Here is a 26,054-nt window from a genome sequence, read left to right on the forward strand (position 1 = left end):
TTCGGACTTGCACACCTCATGGAAGTAACATCTGTGAGCCAGGCTTGTATGTGCTTCTCTTATCACAACACCTTCAAGAAGCTCTTATACAAAAACCCCCTGCCATCCCTTCCAGGGTAACCATCAATGTGAATGCAGCACCAGCCTCTAAGCAGGGGCATGCCATTTATATTCATGTGCTAAGGAAGAAGAGAAAAGGAGGAGAGCAGAGCATCGTGAAGATGCGTATGGGCAAAAAACCACTGAGCCTGTCATTACTGCATTGGGGATGATCTCACACTGCCCAAATTGTACAGAGGGGGAATATTAAACAGCACCGAGGTTCTGCAGGGGAGTCCTTGTGCAATCCACTCTGAGCTGTGAAAATGTTATCCTTGTTCAGGAAAAGGAAATAACTGGGTTTTTTTCATAAATTGATAACTTCTAAAGCCCCTTGTCTTTGTGAATGGAGAAAAGACACACTAGGCACAGGAAACAGTTAGTCCATAGCTCTGCGACTGATCTGGGAGCTTTCTATAAGATTTTTGTTTTGTTACTTGACTCTAGAACTGTTTGTTAGATTTATAAGTTCAAAGCCTGGCTCTTAGCACCACAGGATTAGACAGTTTAAGTAGGAGCATGCAAATCAGCTTAGTAAACTATCTGAACACAAAATGTTGGACTCCTTATGGCATCTGGAGGGAGTGATCACAAGATTGAGGCGATTGCTTTCCATGGGCTCTATTATGCTAATCAGCAATGCTAAGTTGGGTTTCCCTTTCCCACTTCCATCTCCCTGTACAACATTGCTTTTACTTCTAGCTGGTTATGTAATCCAGGGGACTGAGAATTTCCTCCCTTTTGTACTATGCTGTTAAGCAGCAGGATTGCATGTGAAAGAGATAAGGGGAAATTGGGACCATATTACCATAATTGTTAATTTATGGGCTAGGCACCCTGTGGAACAGGTAGTAGTGCCAGACACCTTTTGCTTGCAGACTAGAAGAACCTATGTTTACTCCGAGGCTTTGAATTTCCAGTAGCAGGTGACCGGGTTGCACTGGAGAGCTGGAGGCTACAGGAAGACCTACTCATTTACAGTATTTGTACATCCTGAAACTGAAAAAATATCCTTTTGTAATCCAGTTGCCTCTTTTGTACTAACGTGTTCCAATAATTCTCTCTGTCCAGCATAACATTTTAGTCAAAGGTGTTACCTGGTGATAGCCTTGTTTAGAGTCAGTCTGTGGTAATACCTGATCATCTTTTGGGCACAGTTTTCTGTTGCATCTAAGAGATTACTTACGTTTGTGTAGGGTGCCCATGTGGTCAGGCAGTGCTTTGTATTGCTTCGCACACAGGGCAGATGCGAGTAATGACCGGAGAATGCCTGGTGGCAAGGAGTCATGGTCCAGGACAAATGGGTCAAGGTTCATTAGAAAAGTTACCTGGAGTCTTGTCTTACATGTAAAACAAAAACAATAAAACCAGCCTTTGTCTTACTGTTCCCAGAGCCCATCCCTGCTCTTTCCTCATGGCAGCGAGACGGCTTAGACTCAGATGAGGCTCGCCTTTCCCCGCAGGCTGGGCGCTTAATTCGCCAGCTGCTGGATGAGGACAGCGATCCTATGCTGTCCCCTCGCTTCTATGCCTATGGACAGAGCCAGCAGTACCTGGATGATACAGAAGTGCCTCCTTCTCCTCCCAATTCTCATTCCTTCATGAGGTGGGTGGTGATTTGCCTGTGCTGACCCTCCCTCCCAGCTGCATCAAGCAACATCCTCATATGTTATCGTATCATATACATCATATAGCTGTGCTGTGTTGTGTTTCTTTTCCTGCTCACAGGAAACTGTTGTTTTTATGAAAGTTCTTGGTAGCTAATCATTTCTGGGTTTGTAAATTTATATCTAGGGAGTTGCTGCTACTGAAAGAGGCTGTTAGAGCATCTTTTGCTATCTGTCATTACAGAGTAGCAACATAGCATTCTTACTTTCTGGGCTTTGCCTTTATTTACCCAAAGTTTAAATGCCGTTCTCTGCATCGAGATGTACTGTGGCTGTTTGGATAAGCTCTTCCTGCAATCTCTGTTCTTGGTAGGAGGCGGAGTTCATCCTTGGGATCTTATGAAGATGACAGAGAAGACCTTACCCCTGCACAACTCACCCGGAGGATTCAGGGACTGAAGAAAAAGATCAGGAGATTTGAGGACAAATTTGAAGAGGAGAGGAAATACAGAGTGAGTTTCTAGGAGTTAAGCATTTATGTGGAGATATATGAATTAACAACAAAGGGAAGGGACATCAGGGAAATGTGTCAAACATAACAGAGGGCTTGAAAGCTTTTATAAGGAGGAAAAAAAAAGAAGAAATTAACAAAGCTGCTGCCCCTAAAAAAATGTGTATCCATACCAAGCAAATTACCTTTCCAGGCATTATGTACTATCAGTGCAGCACAAGAGAGAGAGTCTAATAAACTCATAGGATTTTGATCTCTGCTTAAGACGGTGTATAGGAATAGCTATGTTAAACTTCTGTTTGTTTACTTATTTAAGTTCAGCTTATGGAAAGCACATTTGCACATCTCATTTGCATTGTGGTAATCCCAGGACACCTGTGCATTGCAGAGGAGAGAGAACAGCTGCCTTCACTCCTGAGCAAGGAACCACAGTCTTCTGCTGAGCAGTAGTAGTGGACTGTACTCTAATTGTTCCTGACATGCCCTTCCGATGCACAGAAAGCTTTTTAAGGAACCAAAGCTTTGCATGTGTGTATCTTTGTTGGAGATTGAAGTACAAAGAATTGTACTGAAAGGATCTTGCCTGCAGTAAAAAAGGCTGGAAGAAATGCTCAGAGTTTGCTGTAGCCTAGCATTTAGGTTATTTTGTTGTCTTTGGATATAAGGCAGCCTTTGGTGTGGATACATGTATCCTAATACTTTTCAAACTGTTCATGTTAGGTTTCCTATTTTGGAGGTTCCCTCTTGTTACAAAACAATAGACACAAGGATTCCAATGTGCATCTGGCCCTCTGAGCCACTTCTACAACTCAATTGTTGCCGTCAAATGTTTTGTGTTTTCTAAAAAGAAAATCAATTTCGTGATGCCCCTAAGACAGTGTTGTGAAGGGCAGGAGCAATTAAAACAAGGTCTGAAATGAGCTGGTCAGAAGTGTTCAGGTGCCAGTCAGAAAACAGTGACTGTGCTCTGTGCTGGATCCAAGTTCTGTTGTACCTCTTTGTCCCACACACTTGTTTCAGTGAGTCTCTCCTGTTGGTTTAACACAGATTCAGCATGATTCTTCTTTCCTCTCAGCCTTCCCACAGTGACAAAGCAGCCAACCCCGAAGTGCTCAAATGGACAAATGATTTGGCCAAATTCCGAAAGCAGCTTAAAGGTGAGCAACCGCCACTGGTGCACCTTTGGGGGGCGGCTCAACTCTGACTCATTTAGATTTGATGTGAGGTAGCGATCCTGTCACTGTCACATTTTAAAAAGGACAAATTACGCATCTTCCAATGTCCCTGTTTAGAGTCAAAACTGAAGATATCGGAGGAAGACCTTGGCCCTGTTGTGCGTCAGCGAAGCAACACGCTTCCCAAGAGCTTCGGCTCTCAGCTGGAAAAGGATGATGACAAGAAGCAAGACCTGTCAGATAAATCTGCCAAGCCTGCTGTGGAAGTAACCCTTGACTCTATCCAGAAGAAGCTTCAAGAAAAACGAGCAGAGACAAATCGACCTGAAGATATTAAGGTATGACGTAGACAAATCAGGTTTAGGTCTTTAAGTACAAGTAGGTAACTTGTGGCTGCACAGTCACTTGTGAGAGCACTGTGGTCTTCCTTTTTGTTTAAAAGTCTACAATCTTTACTCTGGGCTCACTTGCTTTAGTTTCTTTCCCTCTGCCCCTTAGTATCTGATTTTTTTCCAGAGCTCAGTTTCTTTTGAATGTCATCGTATGTTCTTTGTCTGACCGTTGTATATTCTGAGCAATGTTTCTGAATTATTGCAATATTTCCTGCCCTGCATTTGGCTATTTCTGTTGTGACATCCAAAGGCTTCTGGCAAATTCTGAGTCTTGCACTGATTCTGGAGATTGTGTCATCTGTTAGCTTCTATTTATTTCAAAGCTGAATGCTATTCTCTCAGGGTATTTTATCACTATCCTTCAGAGTTTCACATGGAGCTCTGTTAGCTGCTGTAATCTCTGAGGGTTATCAGCAGGGAGGTCTTTGTGTCTGATGTTGAATGCTCCTGAGGTTTGGGCAGCCTTGTAAGTGAAGTCCTTGAGTCTGCTGACATGTAAATTGTGCAGTGGTTTGTAAGAGTGAGGCAGACAGCATTATCTTTGTTTAATAGATCTGAAGAAGAAGAACTTGCACATAGTGTGTGTGTTTGGCTATTTCTGACTGTAGCAAGAATCCAGACCAGGCTGTTTGTAGAGGACCTGTTAACAGTATTTGGTGCTGTGATAGGGAGAGAAGGTGTGGAGTCAGGTAAGTTCAGTGGGAGGGCTCTGGCCAACTTAGAGAAGTCTGTCTGTCTGTCTGCCTTTTATTTTTTTGGCTTTGTCCCCTCAGTCTGTCTGCCACAGCTTTTCACTGCATGGCAGAATTGGCAAAAGGAGATGATCTGACTGCACTTCAGCTCTTGGTAAAGTGTATTTGTGGCAGTCAAAGCAAAGGTGTCAAGTTTTGCAAGAGGTATTGGAGCTTGTCTCAAATTTATAGAAAAAGAAAGGAAATGTGTTCTGTTGTAGAATTTTCACTGCAGATCTTAACCGAAAAAGAGCCACAATCATCGAAAGTTGCATAGCTTGTTTTTTCAAAGCACACTGATAATCAATAAATCCCCCTTAAAAAATATCTTCATATGCAAAAATTACATGTTTTTAATCTGCCTGCATTGTATGTAGGGTTCTACTCACAGTCTCCTTGGCAATATAGCTGGAATCTTCAAAACTTTCATGACAATATGACATGACTTTGATTATACCACAGATCAGTATTGTTTGAGTCCAGGAATCTGACTTTGTTTTCTTCTTCCTCCTCCTCTCTCTCTGTGCCAAATTTCATAGGACATGACAAGAGATCAGATAGCAGCTGAAAAAGTGGCTCTTCAAAAAGCTTTGCTGTATTATGAAGGCATTCATGGCAGACCGGTATGTACTGCACCTTTTTTTTTTTTCAAAGTACATCTTTCTGTGTCTTTGTCTGTGGTAAATGATGCCCATAATGCTCCTTTGATGTCACTGGTCACTGGAACTTTTTGCTCTTCAAACCCCCCATGCATCCTCTAATCCACCTCCCTGATCCTTGACTTCCACTGCCACTGAGGAGTCTGTTCTAGGCAAGGTGGTGCCACACACAGCACAGGGATTAACAGACATCTGCAGGACAGAGCCTACAGGCCCAGTGAGGCCAAGTGTGCATTATTTTGGCATGACACTCACTAGATTCCACAGACATCCAGTTTGTGTGTTGTCTCCCATCCAACCAGGAAGTTTGCAGTTTTTTGGTATTAATGGCTAACCAGGAAGACACTTCAGGGAGCTGACAGGACATTTGGTTCTTCTCCTGAGAAAGAGGTGGGTTTTATCTGTGTACCAGAGGAAGAGAATGGCATGAGTTTTCTTATACATTTGATCTTAACAAAGCCAAATTATTTATGAAGACGGGGAATTAAGTATTGTGTTGATCCCTGCTGTGGCAGAAACACAGTGGCTTCCAGGCCACCAAGTTGGCTTTCTATGAGTCTCTTCTTCTCTTTCAATGATGACACTGTAATCTTTGCTACCAGCTGCACGGGTAAAGTAACTTAGTGTCAGAGTGGTGCTAATCCTTTGAGCAGTGGCTTGGGAGCAGCAAATTACTGCTTATAAGGAGTACTTGATTAGTGCAGCTGACAAATCTGTCATTCTGCTCCTGCATGGGATTCCTGATCTTTTCCTTCCTTTTACTTCTGAATTATTTCCTTCTTTATCCATTGTTTTTAAAAAAGTCTCACTAATTTATTTAAATACATTCATGAAGTGCTAATATTGTACAGTCACATATATTAGCAACTAAAAATGGCATAGTTATATGAGAGGAAATGCAGATTTATTCTTGTGTAAAATAGCAAAAGGGAAGCACAAAGGAGTCCACTTAACCTTCCCTGTCTTCTCCATGAGACCAACTCTGCTTTTGCTGCCTTTACAATGATGTAAATCAACAGGTAGCATCCTTCTGAAGTGAACTCACTTGAATCTGTTTAAAAAAAAAAGCAAGCCCAGAGCCTATCATGTCAGCACACCTTTTTTTCCCCCTCTTTCCCTTGCTTTATTTATACAACTGCTTTTTAATTTATTTGTTTTTAAGTAAGCAGTCTATACCTAGCAACACTGAAGTGCATGGCAAGGAAGACTGTAGCTGATCAGCTTTTGCTGTTCCTAGCTCCTGGCACTGCAGCAGTGGAAAAATACTGAGAGTTTGAGGAGAATGGGGATAGTTCAGCCAAGTTTTTTTTGTCTTAAAGACATTTAACTAAACAAGAAAAACAATGGAGCTCAGATTTATTGTGCAACTGGGTCTTTCTGCACCAGTGATACACGAACCTGCAAAGGTGGAACCGAACTGTTTTAGTTAAGCCAAAAGCCTGTCTCTGCAGAAATTCTTGAGCTGCTCTAACAATGCGACCAATGGTCTGTTCCTCAGCTGCAGCTCTTTTGCCATGTGGAGTGTGCCCCAGAGTTGTGTCAAAGGTTCCATTATTCCAGCAGTCTCTTTGCATTTTGATGTTGTCCCAAAATATACTCAGGCTTTGCTGGTCTTACTTATGTTTACTTAATGAGACAGTTTGCCTGTGTGCTAAGCATTTACTTTCAGAGTCTGCTTTCTGTTAAGTTTGCTGGTGTAAGTCTCAGACTCCATACACTTAACTTCCAATGCCTAAATTAATTTTCTGTGTTGTTCCTCCATACTGATATCCAGACACTGAAGCGTGTTGCTTATCTTTTCCATTCTTCAACATACCTAAGGATTTTTGTCCATGCCAAGGCTTATGTTTATTTTTCTGTACAGAACAGTACTGTTTATCAACTTTGAAATATTATTAATTGAATGCTTTAGTTCTCAGCCTCAACATGAGCCTCAGCACAGTCTTGGTTTGGTTTTTTTTGAAGTAAGAGAGGCTGTCTGAGCCAACAGTAGTGCTGTACCTCCTGTTTTACTAACTGCTAGTCTAATAAAGCTAGGATTAATATTACATATATATAATTTTAGACTACTCAGTTTCTACAGTTGTATTCTTGATTAGTTACAGAGAAATGTCCAAAGATGGAGGCAACTTGCTAGCCAGTGCAATTGAGTGCAGACACATCAATACAAAACTCAGTACAAAGAGGGCTGAGTGAATTGTTTGATGCTGCTCACATTCCTCTAATCCATGTGAGCTGCTTACTCAACAAACAGGCAGTATCGGAGCCCTGCTGTGCTTTGGAGGTGTGGGACATTCAGGCCCTAGAGCTCAGACTGCCCATCTGGGTGCCCCGTATCAGGCTTGGGCGTGTTTGCATTGAACAGAGGGAGCTGTAAAAAGATCTTCCTCCTCCTTCCTCCCTGTTCATCTGCCCCCAACATAGGAAACAGGCTTGGTTTTCAGGAGGAAGATGCTACCTCCAGATTCTGAGTTCATCCCTGCCATCCCACTCCTGGCAATGCTTACAGCTCTTCTGCCCCTTGCACCAACACCCTCTCCTGCTCTGGAGGGAGGATGTGAAAGCTTTAGAAAGCTTACTTCAGTGAAAGTCAACTGCAGACAAAATAAAAGGCAGTTCACTTTAAAATTTCCTCCCCATCTCAAGCTGTATTCCCTTTCCTCCTATTTCTGTTGTAGAAAAAGAGGCCTCACAAAGCTCCCCAGAGGTTATGCTGTCAGTGATGATTTTTATATGGCGGTTGTTCAGGTGCTCTGGTGATTAGCAGCAGTAGAAAACCTTGAGGAAGATAGGCATGACATCAGTTAAAGCTTCCCCATAAGAGCTTTATAATCTAAAGTTAGACAAAAGATCTAATGGAAGGACACTCATCATAGAATGTGGGTCAGACAGTGCTGAATGATGATCAGGTTCTGCTGAGGATTTTGTTTGTTTTCTAACCCTGCTGTAACACAACATTGAAGAAATAAAAGAGCTTCTTCACAACTAGTACTTAGTTGGACAGACCTCTGCTTTCCCACACTAGCTACTGGCTGTTAGGTCTTCCCTTCTGCACTGTCAGTGCTACTGACAGTTTTTGGCTTAGCTTAAACCTGAAATTAAAACAGAAATGAATACACTTAAGTTTCTAATGCTCTCAGACTGGGGAGGGAGCACAACAGGCAGTTAGGAGTGGGGTTAAGGACAGAGCAATGTAAGGAATGCCTGAGGTGGACATTACAGCACTATTCTGTATTCTTTATGCCACACAGCCCTGGCACCTTTGTCCCTTCTCAGCTCTGTGGTAACTTCTCCCCAGCAAGGTGACTGGAAGGAGGTGTGGAGAGCAAGGTTAGGGGGTTAAAAAAGTGAAAAACTGCTGGCTTGGACAGGAAATTAGGAGGAATAACAAAGCCAGAAGGTCAGTTTTTATGAAATCCGTAGTTTAACCTGCTTGGGGAAATCTCCTTACATTGTAATGTCCAGTCATTGCAGCTCTTTTCCCTTTTCCTGAATCATAAGTACAGCCTCTGAGGGCCAGCCACGGGAATAAGGATGGGAAACCTCATCTTGTACTTGTGATTGCAGGCACAGACTGCTGCCTCTGAGGGTCATTTTTTACTGTGGACATGACACCTAATCGGTCATTTAAACCACCTGTATCGTACAGCCACCTTCACAAGACACTCCCCCCACAGCTCAGCTGGCACTGGGCACAGGAGTTGCAATAAGTACACGAGCACTTCCATTACCACTTTCAGAGCTAATGCTGCTCTCCTGTCATCTCCATACAATTCCTTTCAAGCGTCCTCATACTAATGGTGATCGCAGGCATATGAGTTACAGTGGAGTACTGCTTCAGGCTTCATGGATCTCTCTTCTTTCTCCCTTTCAGGTTACCAAAAATGAACGACAGGTGATGAAGCCATTGTATGACAGGTATCGCTTGGTCAAACAGATCCTCTCCAGAGCCAGCACCATCCCTATTATTGTGAGTAGAGCGTTCTTTTGGGGGCTGTTTCTTTGGTTTCAAGCTGAGGAAGCAGGAACCACCACACTTTTGCATACAACACAGTCACTAAGGCCAAGTCCCAACCTCCCTGATCGCTCAAAGATCAAGCAAATGAGTGAATCAGTGACACACCTTATACTGAAGTAGGGCAAAGCTGATCAAGGGTCTCTAAGTGCCCACCCATGAGCCATGGGACACATCTCACTTTGTGTTGTTTCTTCTCTTTCCATTGGGCTGCTGCTGTTATTTCATCATCTTCTGTTTGGCTACAGCCTCACTTCCCTTTCCGTACCAACCCACGCTGAGCCGTAGGTCTTTCATGCTGCTTGGTTACACAGAGTTGTATGTCAGGAACACAGACTTGCGTAGATCCCACAGGGCATAGCAGTGTCCTTGGTGAAAGAAAGGGCTGGCAGTCTTCTAATGCTTAATTTGTATTAAAGAGATCCTGCAAGTGGTAGATATTCCCTCATTCAAAGTGGTGCTTTGGCAAGGAGACACAGCCACAACCAAGGAACCCAACATAAGCCTCTAGGGAGCAAATTCACTGTCATTTTAGACAACTTGTGTAAGCCACTTTAAAAAAAAATTGATCTAAAAAACCCACACAGAATACTTGGAGCCTTTCTATGGAACGAGAATTCTTTTATCATGGTTCCTGTTTACTCTGTGCATCATGTATGAACCTTTACTTTTTTTGCTGTTCCCAAGCTGTGCTGATGTCCTGCCCACTTTTTATAGACTGCCAGTGATGTGAACGGACTGGCAGCATCACTCAGTGCAGTCACACTGAAAAGCGAGGCTTTTTTCTGCAAAGAGTGGGAGGTGGTCCTAGTCCCGTGTTTAAAACAAAACAAAAAGCTATTCCTCCCTGAATATGCAAAATACTCCCCAAAATGGATGTTTTGAAGACAGTGCTGGCAATCATGAAGGAAGATGATATGTAAGTGTGCTGTGGGCAGTTTAACACAAAGCTCTCAAAGGAGCTCAGGTCCTGTTTAGACACAAAACTGAAATTTTACAGTGGCTGTCAGAGGAGAGATGAGACTGGCTTTCCCCAGCCCCCTTGAGTGAGAACAGTGAGAGGCTCATACAGAGTCAGGACACATTTGAAAAGCCATCTCTGCATCATTAGGAACTTCAGTGGGAAATCAGGCTCCTGGAAAACAAGTCTGGAGAGCCTCGCTGAGCTTACACTGTAGCTCTGGAGAACCATCCAGATGTTGTGTGTGTGTGTGTGTGTGTGTATGGACTTTGGGCTGGGGATTACTTTCTTGCAGCCTTTGCTTTGTACTTACTGCTCAGCTAGTATTCTAGCATCCAAGCTTTTTTCTTAAAGGAGATTGGCAGTGATGTCCTTTGCTAAGCAACATCCTGAGAAAAATCATCCCAAGGTTCAGGGGGTTTGCCAGGAATGGTTTTTTCTGTGAGAAATAGATTTCTCCTGATGGTCCAGCGATGAGCTGGGAGTGAATGTATGGGTGAGAATGAGCTGAGAGCAGGTGGTGGAGGAGAAAGGGGTTCACAATGTAACATACTTGTTAACACCTGTCACAGGGTTCCCCCTCCAGCAAGCGGAGAAGCCCTTTGCTGCAGCCAATTATCGAGGGCGAAACAGCTTCCTTCTTCAAGGAAATAAAGGTGAAGACCTCCAGCTGCTAACTAATTGCTCAGTTTGCATCAATTTTCCCCTTATACCAATGAAAGAGAATGATTGATTTTTTTTTTGTCAGTGTTGATTTTTTTGCAGTGTCCTCCTGAAAAATCAGTAGGTGCTTTAAGCCTCGCCAATTCTGATCAGATTCTTTCCTTGTAGATAAGACTACAGTATTTCCTTGGCTTTGCATTCTTTCCTGTCCTTCTCCTTCCCCCTCCATCTGCACATAATATATTTTATTTTGCTTCAAAAAAAAATAAAAATCACAATTACCCTTGTTTCTTTCTTTCTTATTTGCTTTCCTCCTTTCGTTTTAATGACACTAACTTGTTTTGCGGTAGTTTCTCTCACTCCAAAGATCTGTGGCTTGCACACAGCACCGTGGCAGGAATGAGCTCTCACAAAACTAACGCTTGCACATGGAGCCAGCCGGGGCACTTCCGGGATCCTGACCTACTCCCATTCGTGTGCTTTTTTTGTCTAGGCTCTGTGTCACCACCTGGTGAAGGGTATTTCTAGCTAAGTCACATGAGGATGAAAGTAAGAACAACTTGATTCTGCTAGTTAATGCTTGGTCATTTGGATGGCGGGATTGTTGTGTTTCTTTTTCTCTTGCTGCTGTGGAGTAATAATTCTAGGTGATGATGATTGCTATGATATTGGACCTTCCCCTGAGGAGTGAAGTCCAACAGCTGACCAGGACAGAGAGCATGGAGCTGGGCCCTGGCTTACTTTTGGTACCCTTGCAATGCAACAGGGGAAAAAAGGGCTTCAGCACACTTGGGTTATTTTATCTGTTACCCAGCCAGATCTTGCTTAGTAGTGTAAGTACTGCAGACTTAAACATCCCAGGTAATTTGATTACTAAGCAGTTACAGTAGATTGTGTATTAGTGGACTATTCAAGACACATATTCATTGATACCAGATTGCAGACTGAAGATGTTGAGCTGCTGTTTTGAGGCTGGTTAATAATCACTAAGCTTCTTAGTATTTTCTAGATGACCACTGGATCAGATCTGCAGTAGTGTTCTGGTGGGGGAGTATTTTTGTTTGCTTCTGTTTTTTTCTTTTAGCGTGTTCTCTGTTTTTCACCTATGCTTGCACCCCGAGTCAGAACTTCAGCTGTCAGTTATGGTGATCTCTAATGGCCAGCATGGCTGGTGCTGTGCCAGGGCAGCATCGAACAGGCTCAGCAGTGTCCTATGGGGGATGGAAACCTAGAGAAGTTTCTGACTGAAGATCATGATGACAGCCTTAAGCCTGTTAACACTTACATGCCCATTAGCACTTAAATGGGGCCCTGTGGAGCCACATCTGACAGCTTTGTACTGAACTTCACTCAGAACTGAAGAGAGGAAATGGCCAAAAGGCCCCAGAACAGCTGCTGCGTAGATCCTCTATGGGCAGAACACTATTTGACAGGCCTCTGACAATCGGGTTGTTGGGGTTTTTTCCTTGGTTGGTTGGCTGACTGGGGTTTTCGGAAGCATTTGGGAGAGTTGGCTAAAAGCTTGAAAGGTGTTTGAGGTGAAGCCTTACCAAACATTTGGATACAATATTTTGAATGTTGTGTTGAAAAAATCATTGGGATTCTCGCTTTCTGTGAGTGCCAATGATAGGATACTCTATAGATTTTATATTTGTAACTCTGTAATACCTCATGATTACCCAAAGATCCAAGCAGGTGCACACTAAATGGATCTAGTCATTGAAGATCATTCTGGTTCAAGGTGTAAATGCTGGTGCAGGTTTAAAATAAGATTCCTGTGTGAGACTTGTGTAAAGGGAAGGCCTTAGATGGCCATTTCTATTTGAGTTCTTGCTAAGAATCCTTTTAATTTGCTCTTTCATTTGTAACAGCAAAATGTGATAACCAAATGCAGTGTTTTGGCTCTGAGGTCTAAACAAATGAAATTTCTGCAGTTTCTCTTCCTTCCATTGTGCCCTGGAGTGAGGCAAGACAGGCTCATGGGCATCCATGGGGAAGACACCTCGCATCTGTCCTCAGGAGCAGTTTGTCACACTGCCTTTGAGAATTGTCTGTTTACTTCTTTCGAGAAGCTCACCCAGGAAAGGGCATGGGAGCTTCTCCTTTGGTGCTAGAGAGATTCTCCTAAAACAAAATGTACTGTTTTTGCTTAGATTGACTTAGCAAATCCTCCTCCGTGCCACAGCAGGACTGGTGTTCTGCTGCAGCCCTGGTTGTCCTTACCTGTCCAGGCAGCACAGCACGTTTGGGGACTGGTAAATGAACAGTCTTCCCTCTCCAGTTCAGCTTGGAGTTGTTTGCAGGGTTTAAGAACAGTATGTGACTGCTGATTTATGCCTTCTGTTTAAGCTATAAAATTTACATCTGACAGATGGGTCGCTAGGTATTGCTTTAACTTTCACAAATTATCTTTCCCTGCAGATTTTCCTCAGATGCATTCAAACTTCTCTATATCTTTTATTATTATTACTACTCAGAACTTCTCCCCAGCTAATGTATATTTCACCCTCAAGCTTGGTTGTAATTCTCGGCCTGTGGCTTTTAAATGCATTATCATAGCCTAGAGCTTTAACTTAAAAAGAAAACTCTGGGCAAACTATGATTTGATTTAAATGTATGCATTTATGAATCATTGACTTTGAGGATTTAATGGGACTAGGCCAGGTCCTAGTGTTACCTTCTCCCTTTTTGCTTGAAACGTAGGGGTAATCTCTTAGGAATAATTAAACTGTTCACCAGGAATCACACCAAAAAAAAGTCAAGAAAATGTCTTCTTTTGATCCCAATGCTACAATATATTTTTGTTTTGAAGACTTCAGTGGTACTAGCTCTCAAACGCTTTTAAAGATATGCATGTGCTTAGATCCTTCCTGGCTAGAGTTACGTGGCTGTAAAATAAATATATATATACACATACTTACATATTTAAGAGATTTACTGCCCATGCTGGCATTTACTACCTTTCGCTCATGCTCATCCCTCATTCTTTATATTAAGGTTGAAAACTGCCTTCTAGAAATGTCTCCATACATAAGAGACTGGGCCCTTTTCCCTGATAATTAAAATAATTTCTGGATAGTGTCACAGGACAAGCCCTACATTCAAGAATGCTGTGAATTGGTGAATACCAAGGGCAGCAGGGACTTTCAGATCTCATGTCCATAAATTTTGTAAAAAATTGCAACAAAACCAATTCATCAGTGTGCCTTGGGGAAAATGGAAATTGCACTGTGCAGAGTTCAGTTCAGACTTAGTGTTTTCCACTCCAGTTTTTACTGTATTCCAGCTAAATGGTCAGAGCTGACGTCGGGAATGTGTTAGCAACAGCAGTCCTTTTACAGTCAGTCATATCCCACATTTGGGTAATTGTAAGACTGATCTGAGCTCATTGGTATCACTCTACAAGCACTCCATTAGAGAGAGCTGTTGAGCTGCAACTATTGAGAGAATATTCCATATTTTAGCCTGGAAGTCTTTATGCTGCCAGGTGTATGCTGTAGGGAAAAGGCAGAGGATGGCTGATGTGCTTTAGACAGTATGCATAATGACTGTAAGTGGGTTGATTTACATCAGAATACATAAATTAAACAAGGCAACGTGTTGCTAAGAACCCTGCATATTTTTTTTACTCAGCTGTGTTGCCCTGGGTCTCCTTAACCAATTGAGTCTGGTGGTTGCAGTTTCTCTGTCATGCTTTGGGTATGGGCTGTCTTACTGATGGTCTCCTGGTGTCCTGCGTATTGCTTGGCAATTGAAGTGTTTGCTCTGCCTATCCACTTCTTTTCTTACATGTTCCCCAGTGCATGTGGTGAAAGGAGGAACCTGTTTCTGAGAAGGGAAGCAGTAACCTATTGTGTTGTGGGGGTGCTCTGTCCCTGTTTGTAGGAGGAAGAGGAGGGGTCTGAGGAGGACAGCAATGTGAAGCCAGATTTCACAATCACCATGAAAACAGATTTCAGCGTGCGTAGCTTCTTGGATCAGCTGGAAGATGATGCTGATGGCTTTGTTTCCCCGGTGGATGATAAGATGCCATCTAGGAGCAATCAGGATATGGGGCTTTCAAATCTCCATGAAGCATCCATGTATGTTAAATTCACAGGCAACTTCAAAAAGTTATTTCTTGCTAAGATAGCATTTTATTTGTCAGAAGTGTCTAGATTTTTTTTTCCATTTATGATCCGAGTGAGAAGTTTTTGTGCTTTATTTTTAAATGCAATAGACCCTTATATGAAAGAGTCTGGGAAGAAACTACCTTGTCCTGATACTCATACTTGGCTTCTGCATCTTTGGATTCCAGCACTAAATAATAGCCCCACCTCACCAGTGGCAAGCCTCTATCATGAAAACCCTCTACTCTACAAGGTTTTGAGGTTTTGGAGAGGTCAAGTGGAACTAGCTTTGCTAGTTTCAAACAACTGAGTCTGATGCAACCACATGTAGGTGGTAGCCTTAAGTTGTGACCATTGAATCTCGAACCTGTAAATGTCACCAAACCCAGACCCATCTTCAGCAAGTAAGTTTCATAGAATTGTGTGCCCTGGGGAAATTGTGAAACACACACTTGACCTCCTTAGAGGCTTCAGCTGAAGTGTATGATCGTTTTTCTGAACTAAATTTGGAGAGCTTTTGATTTCAAGTAACATGAGGTTGGCAGAGCAGCTCTGTTGCTTGGCATACGTGCAACTATACATTTGTAGGTTTACTGTATGTTTCCTGTTATAATTGTGTACATATGTATAATCTTATTTATCTTTAAACCCAATAGCTCTGAACTGTTGGAGCAGCTCCAAGAAGTCAGGGAAGAGAAAAAGCGTATCAGAAAAAAGTTGAGAGACTTCGAAGATAATTTTTTCCGACAAAATGGAAGGTAATAATTTCTCTCTGTTATTCAGCTACTTTGTCTGGTTTGCATCTACAGAGACCTCCAAATATGGAAAGTTACCTGAATTCACTATTACGTATTTCTTCACAATCATTATCATTTAATACCCACTTTTCTTACAGTTGCCTATTAAAATAAATTACAACCCCTTGTGCATACACACACTCACACACGCACAGAGGCCAAAGAACTTCAGGGACCATGGCCTCTTTGAAAACTTTGTCTTAGGACAAGCAGAGGGAAGCAAAAGTACAGACTGTGAAAATCCAGCTGCCTCTAGCACAGCTGACAGGAATGGTGGAAGAGTTATTCGGCAATAAAATAATTGAGTTCTTTCATAATGCTATATGTTTAGATTTCTGTCCTATTCTTGCTTATCTGTGAGATATTCAGACACTAGTTTAACAAGAATTTTTGCCTTAGTGTAGCTGGGTTTATTGTTTTCAGAAAATGTCCCTCATTAATGAGCTGATAGAATGTTTTCCTATATTTGTAAATTATCTTGTTTGTTTCTTGCCACCAGCCGTCATCCTTAGAGGTTTTTGTAAAATCACTGAAAACTTAAAAGGTTTCTTTTAGGCTAAGAGCAATCTGATCAGATGTCATGTTCTTTTTCAGAAGTGTGCCTGTTCCTGTAACAAGTGCTGTGGTACCAAGCCAGGGGAGGCTGTATTTTATTTTGTCAGGCTAACAGGCTGGCACTCAGGTGGCTCCTGAGTTGTTTTCCAGCTGTTGTGTAGAGGCTGGCGATTTCAGAGAAGCAGGGCATGTTTCAAATAAAGTTTTCCATTTGGAATTGTGGGATAATGTTCAGCTTCAATACACAAGGGTCCCACACTTCCTTGGAGCAGATTGTTTGCCCCTCATTTTGTTTTTTTTCCTCTCAAAGGATAAAAGTGATGGTCTTGTTCTCTGATGAGAAGTAGAGGAGAGAGGAGCTGCTTTGTAGGTCTTGTTGGGGTACAGAGGGAGGCTGCTGAGGGGAGGGCATTCCTGTTACAGAAATCTTCATGATCTGCTTTCACTCCCGCTAGGAATGTGCAGAAAGAAGACCGCACTCCCATGGCTGAAGAGTACAATGAATACAAGCAGATAAAGGCCAAGCTGAGGCTGCTGGAAGTCCTGATCAGTAAAAGAGATATTAGCTCCAAGATCATGTAAGGAGGAGATTGTTTTTGCCAATAAACAAAGAGGAGAGAGCACCAAATGGACAAATGCATGAAGTGGATGCAGCAGGAGCTTGACTGGGGAGAGTTGAGGACCTCCCTGGGAACTTAAGGGCCATTCCTGGAGGTGGGAGAGGGAGGAAAGGTGGATTTCCGTCACTCTCTACACTCACCGTTGCCCACTCTTTCTCCAGGCCTGATGCCCAAAATGGAGTTTGCCAGCGTAGGAGACACGACACTGCTCAGTGACTGCACTGAAGGGATCCTTCTGTATTGATTTGCTTACAGATCCTGTAATATTTAGAATATCAAAGCCAGCCATGCTGTTCTTTTTTCCCAGGATTTCATAGCAAGAGGCACAGTAGGATGAATAGTAATGAAATCATCAAATAGCTTCTACCTTCGTTTAACAGACAAGCGCCCTGACTGCTCTCATGTGAACGTCAGGTAGCACCAAGACTGTTCTCTTGTAGCTACAGTAAAGATTTGCTCAGACTTTTGACCTGACTGTTTGGAGTCCAGCATCTTCTGTTGCTCTGGAGAAATGCTCTAAGAATCTCGTCACCATCACCTAGAGCTGGTGTGAGTTGCAGTTTTGCCCAGGTTTGAGTTGGGTTTTCTTCCCACTTTTTTGATGGCCAATTCAACTGAAGTAGAAGGAAGTATCTACATCTGTTTGGGATAGTAAAGAAAATGAGCCATGCAGGAAGGTTCTTGCCAGCTTGTTCCACTTGGAAGGCGATACTGTGACATTATGACTATGATTGGGCAACAGGGAAGAGAAGAGGTTTTAAAAGCTTAAAGTCAGAATCCCTTGGGATTTGGGTAGTTGGTTAAATATCTGGTGTACAGTATCTGGAAGATATCTGGAAGACCCTCCCCATCAGTAGTTCATCATCTGATACAAACATCTGAGTCTAAGCTGAGCAGCCCACATGGGTGTCCCACATACTCACTAGCCTAAATTTTGTTCTTTTATGTACCTCACAACTGCGTGGGCTGCAGCAGTGACACTGTGATGATGGCAGCAGAGGATGGTCTCTTCCCAGTGTGTAGGAGGTATGGCAGCACAGAGGATACTGCAGGGAACTGAGAGCCCAGAGCCATGTTCTGCCTGTGGAAAGGGCCTGTGTCTCGGGTGCAAGTTTTGACAGTTCAGTGTTTTCAAATTTGCTTATGACTTTCAGAAAAGTGTCCTGAGACAACTGATTCAGGTGCTTGTGTCAAACATGCTGCCTGAAGGAGAAAGGCAGCAAGTTGCTGAGGGCTCACAGTTCTGCAGTCCTGAACCACCTGGGCTTGCTCTCCCACTCCAGAGGCTTGAGTGCACCCCTTGGTCTGCCCAAGCCAGGGCTTGACCCTGGTGTCCCAGGGAGAGCACATCCATAGTGCTTTAGCTCCCCAGGGGATCCTTGCCAGTGTGCAGAAGCCAAATGGCTGAGATGAAATCAAGTGCCAGTTGTAGCCAGAGGAGCCAAGAGGACTCTCAGAACAACTCCTCCCCCTTCCCTCTTTATTACAGGCAAGTAAGCTCACAAATAATTGTATTGGGGTTGTGGTAGTTTCACTTGCCATATGTGCTGTGTTAATTTTTGCCAAAACTGCTGCTGTTTTGGTCTCTTCAGGATCCCATGAACTCTTCAAAAGGCAGCCATCTCCCAGTGGGTTGCACATGCCCGTTGCTAGTCCTGATAGGTAAGGCACTGATCTGCATTAGTGAAAGCACTTACGATGGGAACTTATGGGTTGGTTTGGTTTTTTACTGACTGCAGAATTGCCTGTTTTATATAAAACCAGCAAAGACTGAATTTCATATTTCCCAGTGGTCTGGAGGACTTGTGTGCTGACCTGGAGCTTGGCTTTTCAGAGGTGCTGAGTTCTCGTCTCCTGAGAGATGTGGGACTCTGCCTCTGCAAAACCGATCCTTTGGGTGTGTTAACTGGGCTGACAAATGGGCTCAAAAAGTGCTTTTGAAGGTGTTTGACTGGAAGGGAAGCCTGACCAGGGTAAACCCCTGTCCTAACACAGGGCAGCCCAGGAAACCAGAGCTGTGCCTTTGTCCTTCAGCCTGTTCGTGCAGGCTCTTTCTCTCACAGTCAGCACTCCCTAGTTATTTTAGGTAAGGCAGCTGAGCCAAACGGGCTGCAGTGTCACTCTGCTTCTAAAAGCGTGGGATGAGAAAGGATGTTGAGTTACCAAAAGGTGCTTAGCACTGGCTCGTTTTTGTATTGTTCAGGCCCAGTTCAACAAAACAAAAACCTGGATGGTGAGCACGTGCCTCAAGCTGGTCTGTTTTGGGATTTTGCTGAATTACAATGGACTAAAGCTTGAGTGCTTTGCTGAATCTGGGCCTGGACACCTTTAAATGGACAAGAGAAGCAATTTCTGCCCTTTTTCATAATCATGCATTTTTTCAGTGGGCCAAGGCTTCCCAGGAGTATGTTTTCTCTGCTTACTTTTAAAAGCCTGTTTGCACTGTGTACTGATAAATTATCTGTTTTGCTGGGTTTTGCCCCTGACAAATCTTGATAAATGATATGTAGGGAACAGTCCATTTTATTTTTAAACTGATGAGATTGTAGCATTTTCTGATGCTTAGTTACTGCTGTTTACATGGTATATTGCTAGAATTTCAGATAGTTTCTATGAAATGTAAGTACAGTTATGCACTTTAGAGAGTTTATATTTTTGGACTTTGAAAACTAAAAGTAACAAAGCCTGTTATCTGAGATTGTACATTAAAAGAAAAACCCACACCTAGCCAGTTTCTCTTTTTAAACTGTTCAGGTCTTTCCCCATGGCAAAAAGAAAGTAAAACTTCATCTGCCTAGTTGTGAACTGCTAGAAAAGACTGTTGTAGATAAGCGAATTTTAAAATTCCAGTCCTGGAAAGACGTGTACAAATGCTATCCTGGGTTTGCAGATGCTGTGACTCCCCTCTCCCAGGCCTGCACAAGGAGGAGGGCTCCTGAGCACTAAAACATTGTATCTCCCACAAATGATTTGACTTCCCACTAACCACAAATAGCCAGGAGTTACCTTTGTCCTGCCACACTAAGTCAATCCAAGCAACAACTGTGTGTTTTGTTTGATAATTTGTCTGTGCCAACGTCAACGACTGTTGACTGGAGAATATTAAATACAAGACTGTGCTTTTTAAAAGGTGTGAAGTACTGTACAAAAATGTACTTTATGTGATATAAATAAGCTGTTTAGTATAAGACAACCTGTTTTCATGTTGCTAGAACAAACTGTCTGCTGTAGGTGGCAGTACGGTCTGTTGGGCTTCCCGTCCACTGGGGCCATTTCAGACATGTGTGTCTGTATGTTACCACGTTGTGGTATAATAAATCATTGTGGTTTATGTAAATGATGGCCATGAACGGGTTGTGGACAAAATAAGATTGCAAGAGTTAAAGATAGAGGAAAAACTTGTCATTCTTACAAGTTGCATTTGGTTTTATTCCGTTTACTCCTGAGTAAACAGTTTGAATAATGGGTGTTTATGTTAAAGGCAGTGAAATTAAAGCATCTTATCTTTTAATCATTCTTCTGACAGATGGGTTGTTATTCCTGGTGCAAATTTCAGCTCAGGCCCCACCACACACCTCAGGGTGCTCAGGTCACAGGAGACATGGGGATGTTGTGCCAAGGGGTCTGCAGGACCAGGCAGGGTAGGACACAAGCTGGAGAAGCCTTGGTGGCCTTCACTGCCTTGAGGAAAGGCACAGCTGCACACCCTGCTGCCTGCAAGGCAGGAGGAAAGGAGGAGAAACACAGAGGGATGGAATGACACAGGTTCAGTCTCAATTCCCAGCTCTTCCACAGAGGACTTGCCTGACTTTGTCTGAGACATGACAGGCAGATAAAACCACGCCTGCTCTCTCTGTGGAGAGAGCAAAGTGCCTTGGGGCTGGGGCTGCAGCAGCACCAGGTCCAAGGCACAGGAAAGCAGTACCCTCCCTCCACATGCTCAGAGGTACAGTGAGGCAAGGGGGTGAGGCAGTGCCAGTGCTTGGAGCAGCCTCTCCTTTACTTCCCAAGACGAGAAGGCAGCCACTCAGTCAGAATTAAACATCAAATTTATTGCATAATACTGTACTATGTACACACACATCGAAAATAAACATTTGATATAATTGTATATTTATCTTAAATGCTGCATTAGAAAGAGGCTGGAGGGCTCTCCATGTAGCCCACAGCTTGTCTTAAAAAAAACAACCTAGAAGCCTCAAACCTTTTGTTACGAGGTGCAAAGTTCAATACTGTCTATTGAACATGGTGCATAAATACTATGTCCTAATAACAAGTCAATGTCAAAACCACCCTAGGCTTAAAATGAGATTTACATCAAGACCTGAAAAACTGGGGGGGTGGAGGGGAAAGGGAAGGGAAGAATCATTCAAATTTTATTTAATGGGGTGACGAGACTGGGGGAAAAGATAAAGGCTCTCCAATCACACAGGATGGATTTAGGTAGTGATTTTTCTATATTTCCAGTCTAGTTCATACAGATTGTCCTTCAGGTCCCCCCCCAGCAAAACAGCTGTCAAGTGAAGGGGCTGCTCTCAAACAGCAAAATAAATTAACCCTAGCTGCCAAAATAAAACCAATCTCTGAGAGCTATCACTCAAAAGTGGATCTTGTGCTCCTTTGTTTGACCTGACCAGACTGAAGAGCTTGTAACACCTCATACATTCACACACCCTGGCACACGCACATTCACACACACGTGACTCCTCTGGAGAAAGGTGGCAGTGGTAAAAGCAGCCACCTCACCTTGTATTGGAATAACAGGGGTCAGCAAAATCCACCCATGTAGTCTGTAGACTTTCCAAGACAAACACACAATACAAGAGAGGCAATTTGAGAAACCCGCTATTTCAGGTAGGGTTCGTCCTTCCACAAGCCTGAACACAAACCCCACTCCAGAGGACTCTGAGGCTTCTTTAAGAAGACATTGCTTGGAAACAAAACACAGGACAAGTGAGGAAAAACAAGCCAATGCCCCTAAACGCCATATTTTCCATGAGACAGCCTGATGCAAAAAGACACAGCATCACTAATGCACTGCTCTGGGGGTCACAAATGACATCCCAGCCCTGTACCATCCACCAAGGACCAAAGGGCAGAGGGGATATTTCCATTCAAAGCAAGCAAGAACCAGCTTGCATTTAAAAAGGGAGGAAAAAAGGGTGGGGGGAAATCACAGCTTTTCAAAGAGGAGATTACTGAGATCCTCAGTTTCCACCATAACCTAAATGCAAGGAAACATCAAAATATTTAAACTGGATTAAAAGCAGAGGTAAGTGTGTGTGTGTATGTGTGTGTGTGTGTATAGGGGCAATAAAAGCAAACTACAAGGAATTGCCAGGAGGGCAGTGATGTCAAGTTGGAAGAAGAACAGAAATGCCCACTGAACTGATTTCATTCAGTAGATAAGGAAATTCAAAGCAACAGCCTCGCCCTACTTGAAGCCCCACAAAATGCTGGCAGCATCAGGGTGAGACTGCTTAATCTCTATTATTATTATTGTTATTTATATTTTCAAAAAAAAAATTGTTCAGATCCATTCCCTTACAAAAATAAAACCCAAGCTCATTGTTTTCTGCCTCTGTACCCAAGTGTCTGTGCCTCTCCTGTGCCGGTCAGGCCAAGCTGAACCCCTCATAGTGATCGATGGCTTGCACCAGCCGGGCGCTGAGGATCTCCTTGCTGCTGTACTTGGGCAGGTCCAGGAGGTTGTAGCAGGTGTGTGCCACGGGCAGGTACTGCTCCCCACTGGTGGTGGACTGGATGATGATGCGCAGGCTGGACATGCCGTAGATGGGAATGCGATCGCTGCCCGTCAGAAACACTGGGAGAAGCAGAGGGAAGGTTGGACAGTTCAGGCAGGTGACCTCCCACCGAGGGCTGCACCTGAAGGCAAACTTCATCCCCACCTGTGCCATGAGAACCTGCCTGGAGGGGCCAAAGCCCCGACCAAGCTCCATGCAGGGCACGGTTGGCTCACAGAGCTGCAGGAGAGCAGCGTCGGTGCTGGGTGCACAAATGTGTAAATCGAACAGCCCACGGCACACCCTTCCCTTAAAAGTTCCCTCTCATGCCTGGACAGGTTAAAAGGAGCAAAGCCAAGCTGCCTGATGCCCATGGCAGGGGCACATCCCTGTACAGAGGGGGCCCAGCCACCCTCCCAGGCACACCACCTTGGATACCAGGATTGGAGGGCTCCTCCTTGCTGCTCCCCACCACAGTTTCTCTGCCCCCTGAGCGTGACCCTTGTGCACCATCCTATGGTGGTCTGGGGAGGGGACGGGGGGAGATACCCACTAAAGCCTCTGCTGTGTACCAGGAGTCCTGGGACCCTCTCTACAGCTGATGACTTCAGCCTGCACGTTTTGGCTGAGCCACTTTTCCAACTCAAACATGCAGAACAACTAAGCAGACTGATTGTTGCTTTGGAGAAAAAAAAAAGCCTCACACAAAAACGCTGGCCTTTGTCTTTCCAGCAGTCACAGAATCACAGTGGCTGAGGTTGAAGGGACCTCTGGAGGTCCTCTGGGCCAACCCCTCTGCTCAAGCAGGCCACCTAGAGCCAGCTGCCCAGGACTGTGCCCAGCTTTTGAGTATTTCCAAGGATGGAGATGTCACTGTTACTCTCTGGGTAACTGTGCCTGTGTTCTGCACCCCCAAAGGGAAGAGGTTCACCTGATGTTAGGTAGAACTCGCCAGTACCTAGTGAGAGACTGCACTGGATCCTGCTCTGCAGGTATCACACCTAGTGATTCTGAAGATAAAAATGAACAAAAAAGAAGAAAAAAACCCAACACAACAGAGGGGAAAAACCAGATCTGACTAGCAGATAACTCAGGAGATAGCCATTCATGCTGGATCACCCTCTAGTACTTAATACAATGAAACTCTGCAGCCACTCCCACCTGAGTCTTCAGGAGCCACTCTGCACCACTGCAAGATACTTACAGAGAAATTTCTTCTTCTTTTCCAAGGGAAATGCATGAAAGGTCTCCCAAAACATTCTCACAGTTGGGTGTGTGGCAGTGTAGTCTCCCTTATAGACAGCACTCTATTAAAAATCAAAACATCACATCATTTCAGCTGGCACTAGAAAGCAAAGACTAAGCAGAACCCACACCTCATCTTTTCTAGTATCTGACATCAATCTGACATCAGCTCAGTGCCTGACAGTTTTGAAACAGAACCCAGGATGGGTGCTGGGCAATAGCATGGCTCAAAGACCCAGCAAAGGTTCTCCCAGCAATGTGAGGAAGGCAGACATAAGGTTTCTGCTGTTCAGTTCATTACAGGTGTCACAAGAAATCCTGGAGTGCCTGTTCACAGGCTGAACTCATGAAGAGGATCACGTGTGCTGCACTGCACAGCCGCTTTTACTGCTGAGGCTGAGACAGAGTGAATAACTTGCTCATCCATGAATTTTGAGAGATAACAACCCTTACTTGGTGCCCAGACTCCCCTTTGAACCCTTGGCTGTGCACTTTTTGACCTTGTGCAACTGAGTTTCACTGTAGGTGAAGACCCTGACTTTGTGTCTTCCCTTCAGTCTTAGGTTTCATCCCTAAAAACAGCAGATGAAGTCCTTCTCCCCATCCTTCCTCACCCTGAATTTCCTCCCTGAGCTTCATCAGTAGCAAGACATCCCAGTAAAAAACTTTTCACGTGAATGACAGCAAGGTGTACACGGAGCATTTAAAAAAAAAAAAAAAAGACAACAGGCATATTACATCTCATGACACAGGCTAATGCCCACCTCGTGCAACTGCACAATCCTGGTACTTGAGAAAAAGAAAAAAAATACAAGAGGGAAGCTTTACCTCCTCCAGTTCCTCCCAGTTGTAGTTACTGTTTCCAACTATCATGGCCCTGAGCTCTGTGGGCTGGAAGAGTTCCAGGACTTTCCCACCACACACTTTCAGGAAGCCAGTAGAAAAGGCCGTGTACCACTCATGGATGGAGAGGTTGAAGATGTAATTTACGTAGGCTTCAACAAATTCTTCCCTATTGCATTGAGAGAAAGCAGGCAAAGGAAAGCACTTTTAATTGTATGCCAAAGCAGCAGCACTGCTAAGTTTTCCTATTTCTGCCTGTAATGTGTTTTGCAAACTTGAGTCTCCAACAGGTTCAACCCACTGCTCTCCTCTCACTGAGTCACTGCAACATGGACAAAGTATTCAGCAGCAATTACCACCATGTGTCAGATTATTCCCCAGCAGCCCAGATTCTGTACTACCAGTAAACACACCCAATGGCCTTGTATCCAGTTGCCCACAAAGTGAGTGACAGCAAGCACTGGGGAGGTGTCAGGAACAGAACCCTCTTCCCTATGGGACCCATGACCTGCACAGAGGCTGTGTTAAGCAAACAGCAGGATACAGTCACCAAATGAACATATTCACCCTTTGGCCCAGCTCCTGCAACACTCTGTTTAGGAAGTCCAGGAAATAACCTACAGATCTTCTCAGTCCACAGGTGTCCAGGGTTACTCAGCTCATGGGTCTGTGCCCACCCACTGTGACATCAGCCTGCCAGGCTGCTGTGAGCAAGAGCTCTGCTGGGGAGAGGGAACAGACAGTGCCCAGCACTTCTGAAACCAAGAGCCTAGTGTAGTCAATTTTCAGAGGCAGCTCCTGCTGACTCAGTCCCCAGTAAGTCTCACCAGCGGTTCAGCACTTTCAAAGCCAAAGCTGTAGTCCGGGGGCAGACTGAGGAAATCCTGCTCTGAAGTCTGCATCTGAAACTGCCAATTCCATCCCCAAAGAAAGTTACTAAAAGAAATCACCACCCTTCACTACGGAGCAAGAAAACAGCCTATGAAAGCACATAAACCTCCTCTTCAGCCTTTGCACTCTGGTTAAATAAACATATGGCTTGTGCATTTGGAGTACGTGGCAAAGAGAATGACTCCTGTCAGAATGACAACCCTGTTTTCTGTCAGGAACAGCACTAAAGACAACATTCTGTAGTCACTGGCAAGAAACTTGTGGCAGTCTCTGGACTTTGTTGGGAGGTTAGACAGTTTCATTCTACTCTCTTGCTCCTATTCTCAAAGCACTAAGATCTGAGTGCAAACAAGAATTTCATTTGTGCAGTGACTTAAAATATTTCCCAATATTAATTTTTTTTAACATCTGAATAGTGCACCAGGCAATGTGGCAAA

The 26,054-nt window shown here is 43.9% G+C and overlaps 2 protein-coding genes across 8 annotated transcripts in view; one reads left to right on the plus strand and one right to left on the minus strand.

Moving 5' to 3' along the window:
• Positions 1-17,564, plus strand: part of FAM13A (family with sequence similarity 13 member A) — a 136,458-nt gene extending 118,894 nt beyond the window's left edge. For 5 of the 6 annotated variants that reach the window (XM_027731756.2, XM_039382065.1, XM_027731755.2 and 2 more), the window contains 10 exons: positions 1,492-1,705; positions 2,080-2,218; positions 3,293-3,374; positions 3,510-3,730; positions 5,055-5,138; positions 9,049-9,144; positions 10,723-10,806; positions 14,699-14,895; positions 15,579-15,680; positions 16,730-17,564. In XM_027731756.2, coding sequence (XP_027587557.1) covers positions 1,492-1,705; positions 2,080-2,218; positions 3,293-3,374; positions 3,510-3,730; positions 5,055-5,138; positions 9,049-9,144; positions 10,723-10,806; positions 14,699-14,895; positions 15,579-15,680; positions 16,730-16,856 — 1,346 coding nt within the window. In that variant the 3' untranslated portion in view covers positions 16,857-17,564. The remainder of the gene's footprint in view (positions 1-1,491; positions 1,706-2,079; positions 2,219-3,292; positions 3,375-3,509; positions 3,731-5,054; positions 5,139-9,048; positions 9,145-10,722; positions 10,807-14,698; positions 14,896-15,578; positions 15,681-16,729) is intronic. The other variant, XM_039382064.1, reaches the window with a different exon arrangement.
• A 3,361-nt stretch (positions 17,565-20,925) lies between these two features.
• The window catches only part of LOC113993519 (probable E3 ubiquitin-protein ligase HERC3), a 48,573-nt gene continuing 43,444 nt past the window's right edge, over positions 20,926-26,054 (minus strand). For both annotated transcript variants that reach the window (XM_027731752.2, XM_039382067.1), the window contains exons 23-25: positions 24,712-24,895; positions 23,843-23,945; positions 20,926-22,718 (exon numbers count right to left, since the gene is read on the minus strand). In XM_027731752.2, coding sequence (XP_027587553.1) covers positions 22,510-22,718; positions 23,843-23,945; positions 24,712-24,895 — 496 coding nt within the window. In that variant the 3' untranslated portion in view covers positions 20,926-22,509. The remainder of the gene's footprint in view (positions 22,719-23,842; positions 23,946-24,711; positions 24,896-26,054) is intronic.

The sequence above is a fragment of the Pipra filicauda genome, unplaced genomic scaffold (genome assembly GCF_003945595.2).
Source record: "Pipra filicauda isolate LSUMZ 115617 unplaced genomic scaffold, ASM394559v2 scaffold252_size1811890_pilon, whole genome shotgun sequence".
NCBI lineage: Eukaryota > Metazoa > Chordata > Aves > Passeriformes > Pipridae > Pipra > Pipra filicauda.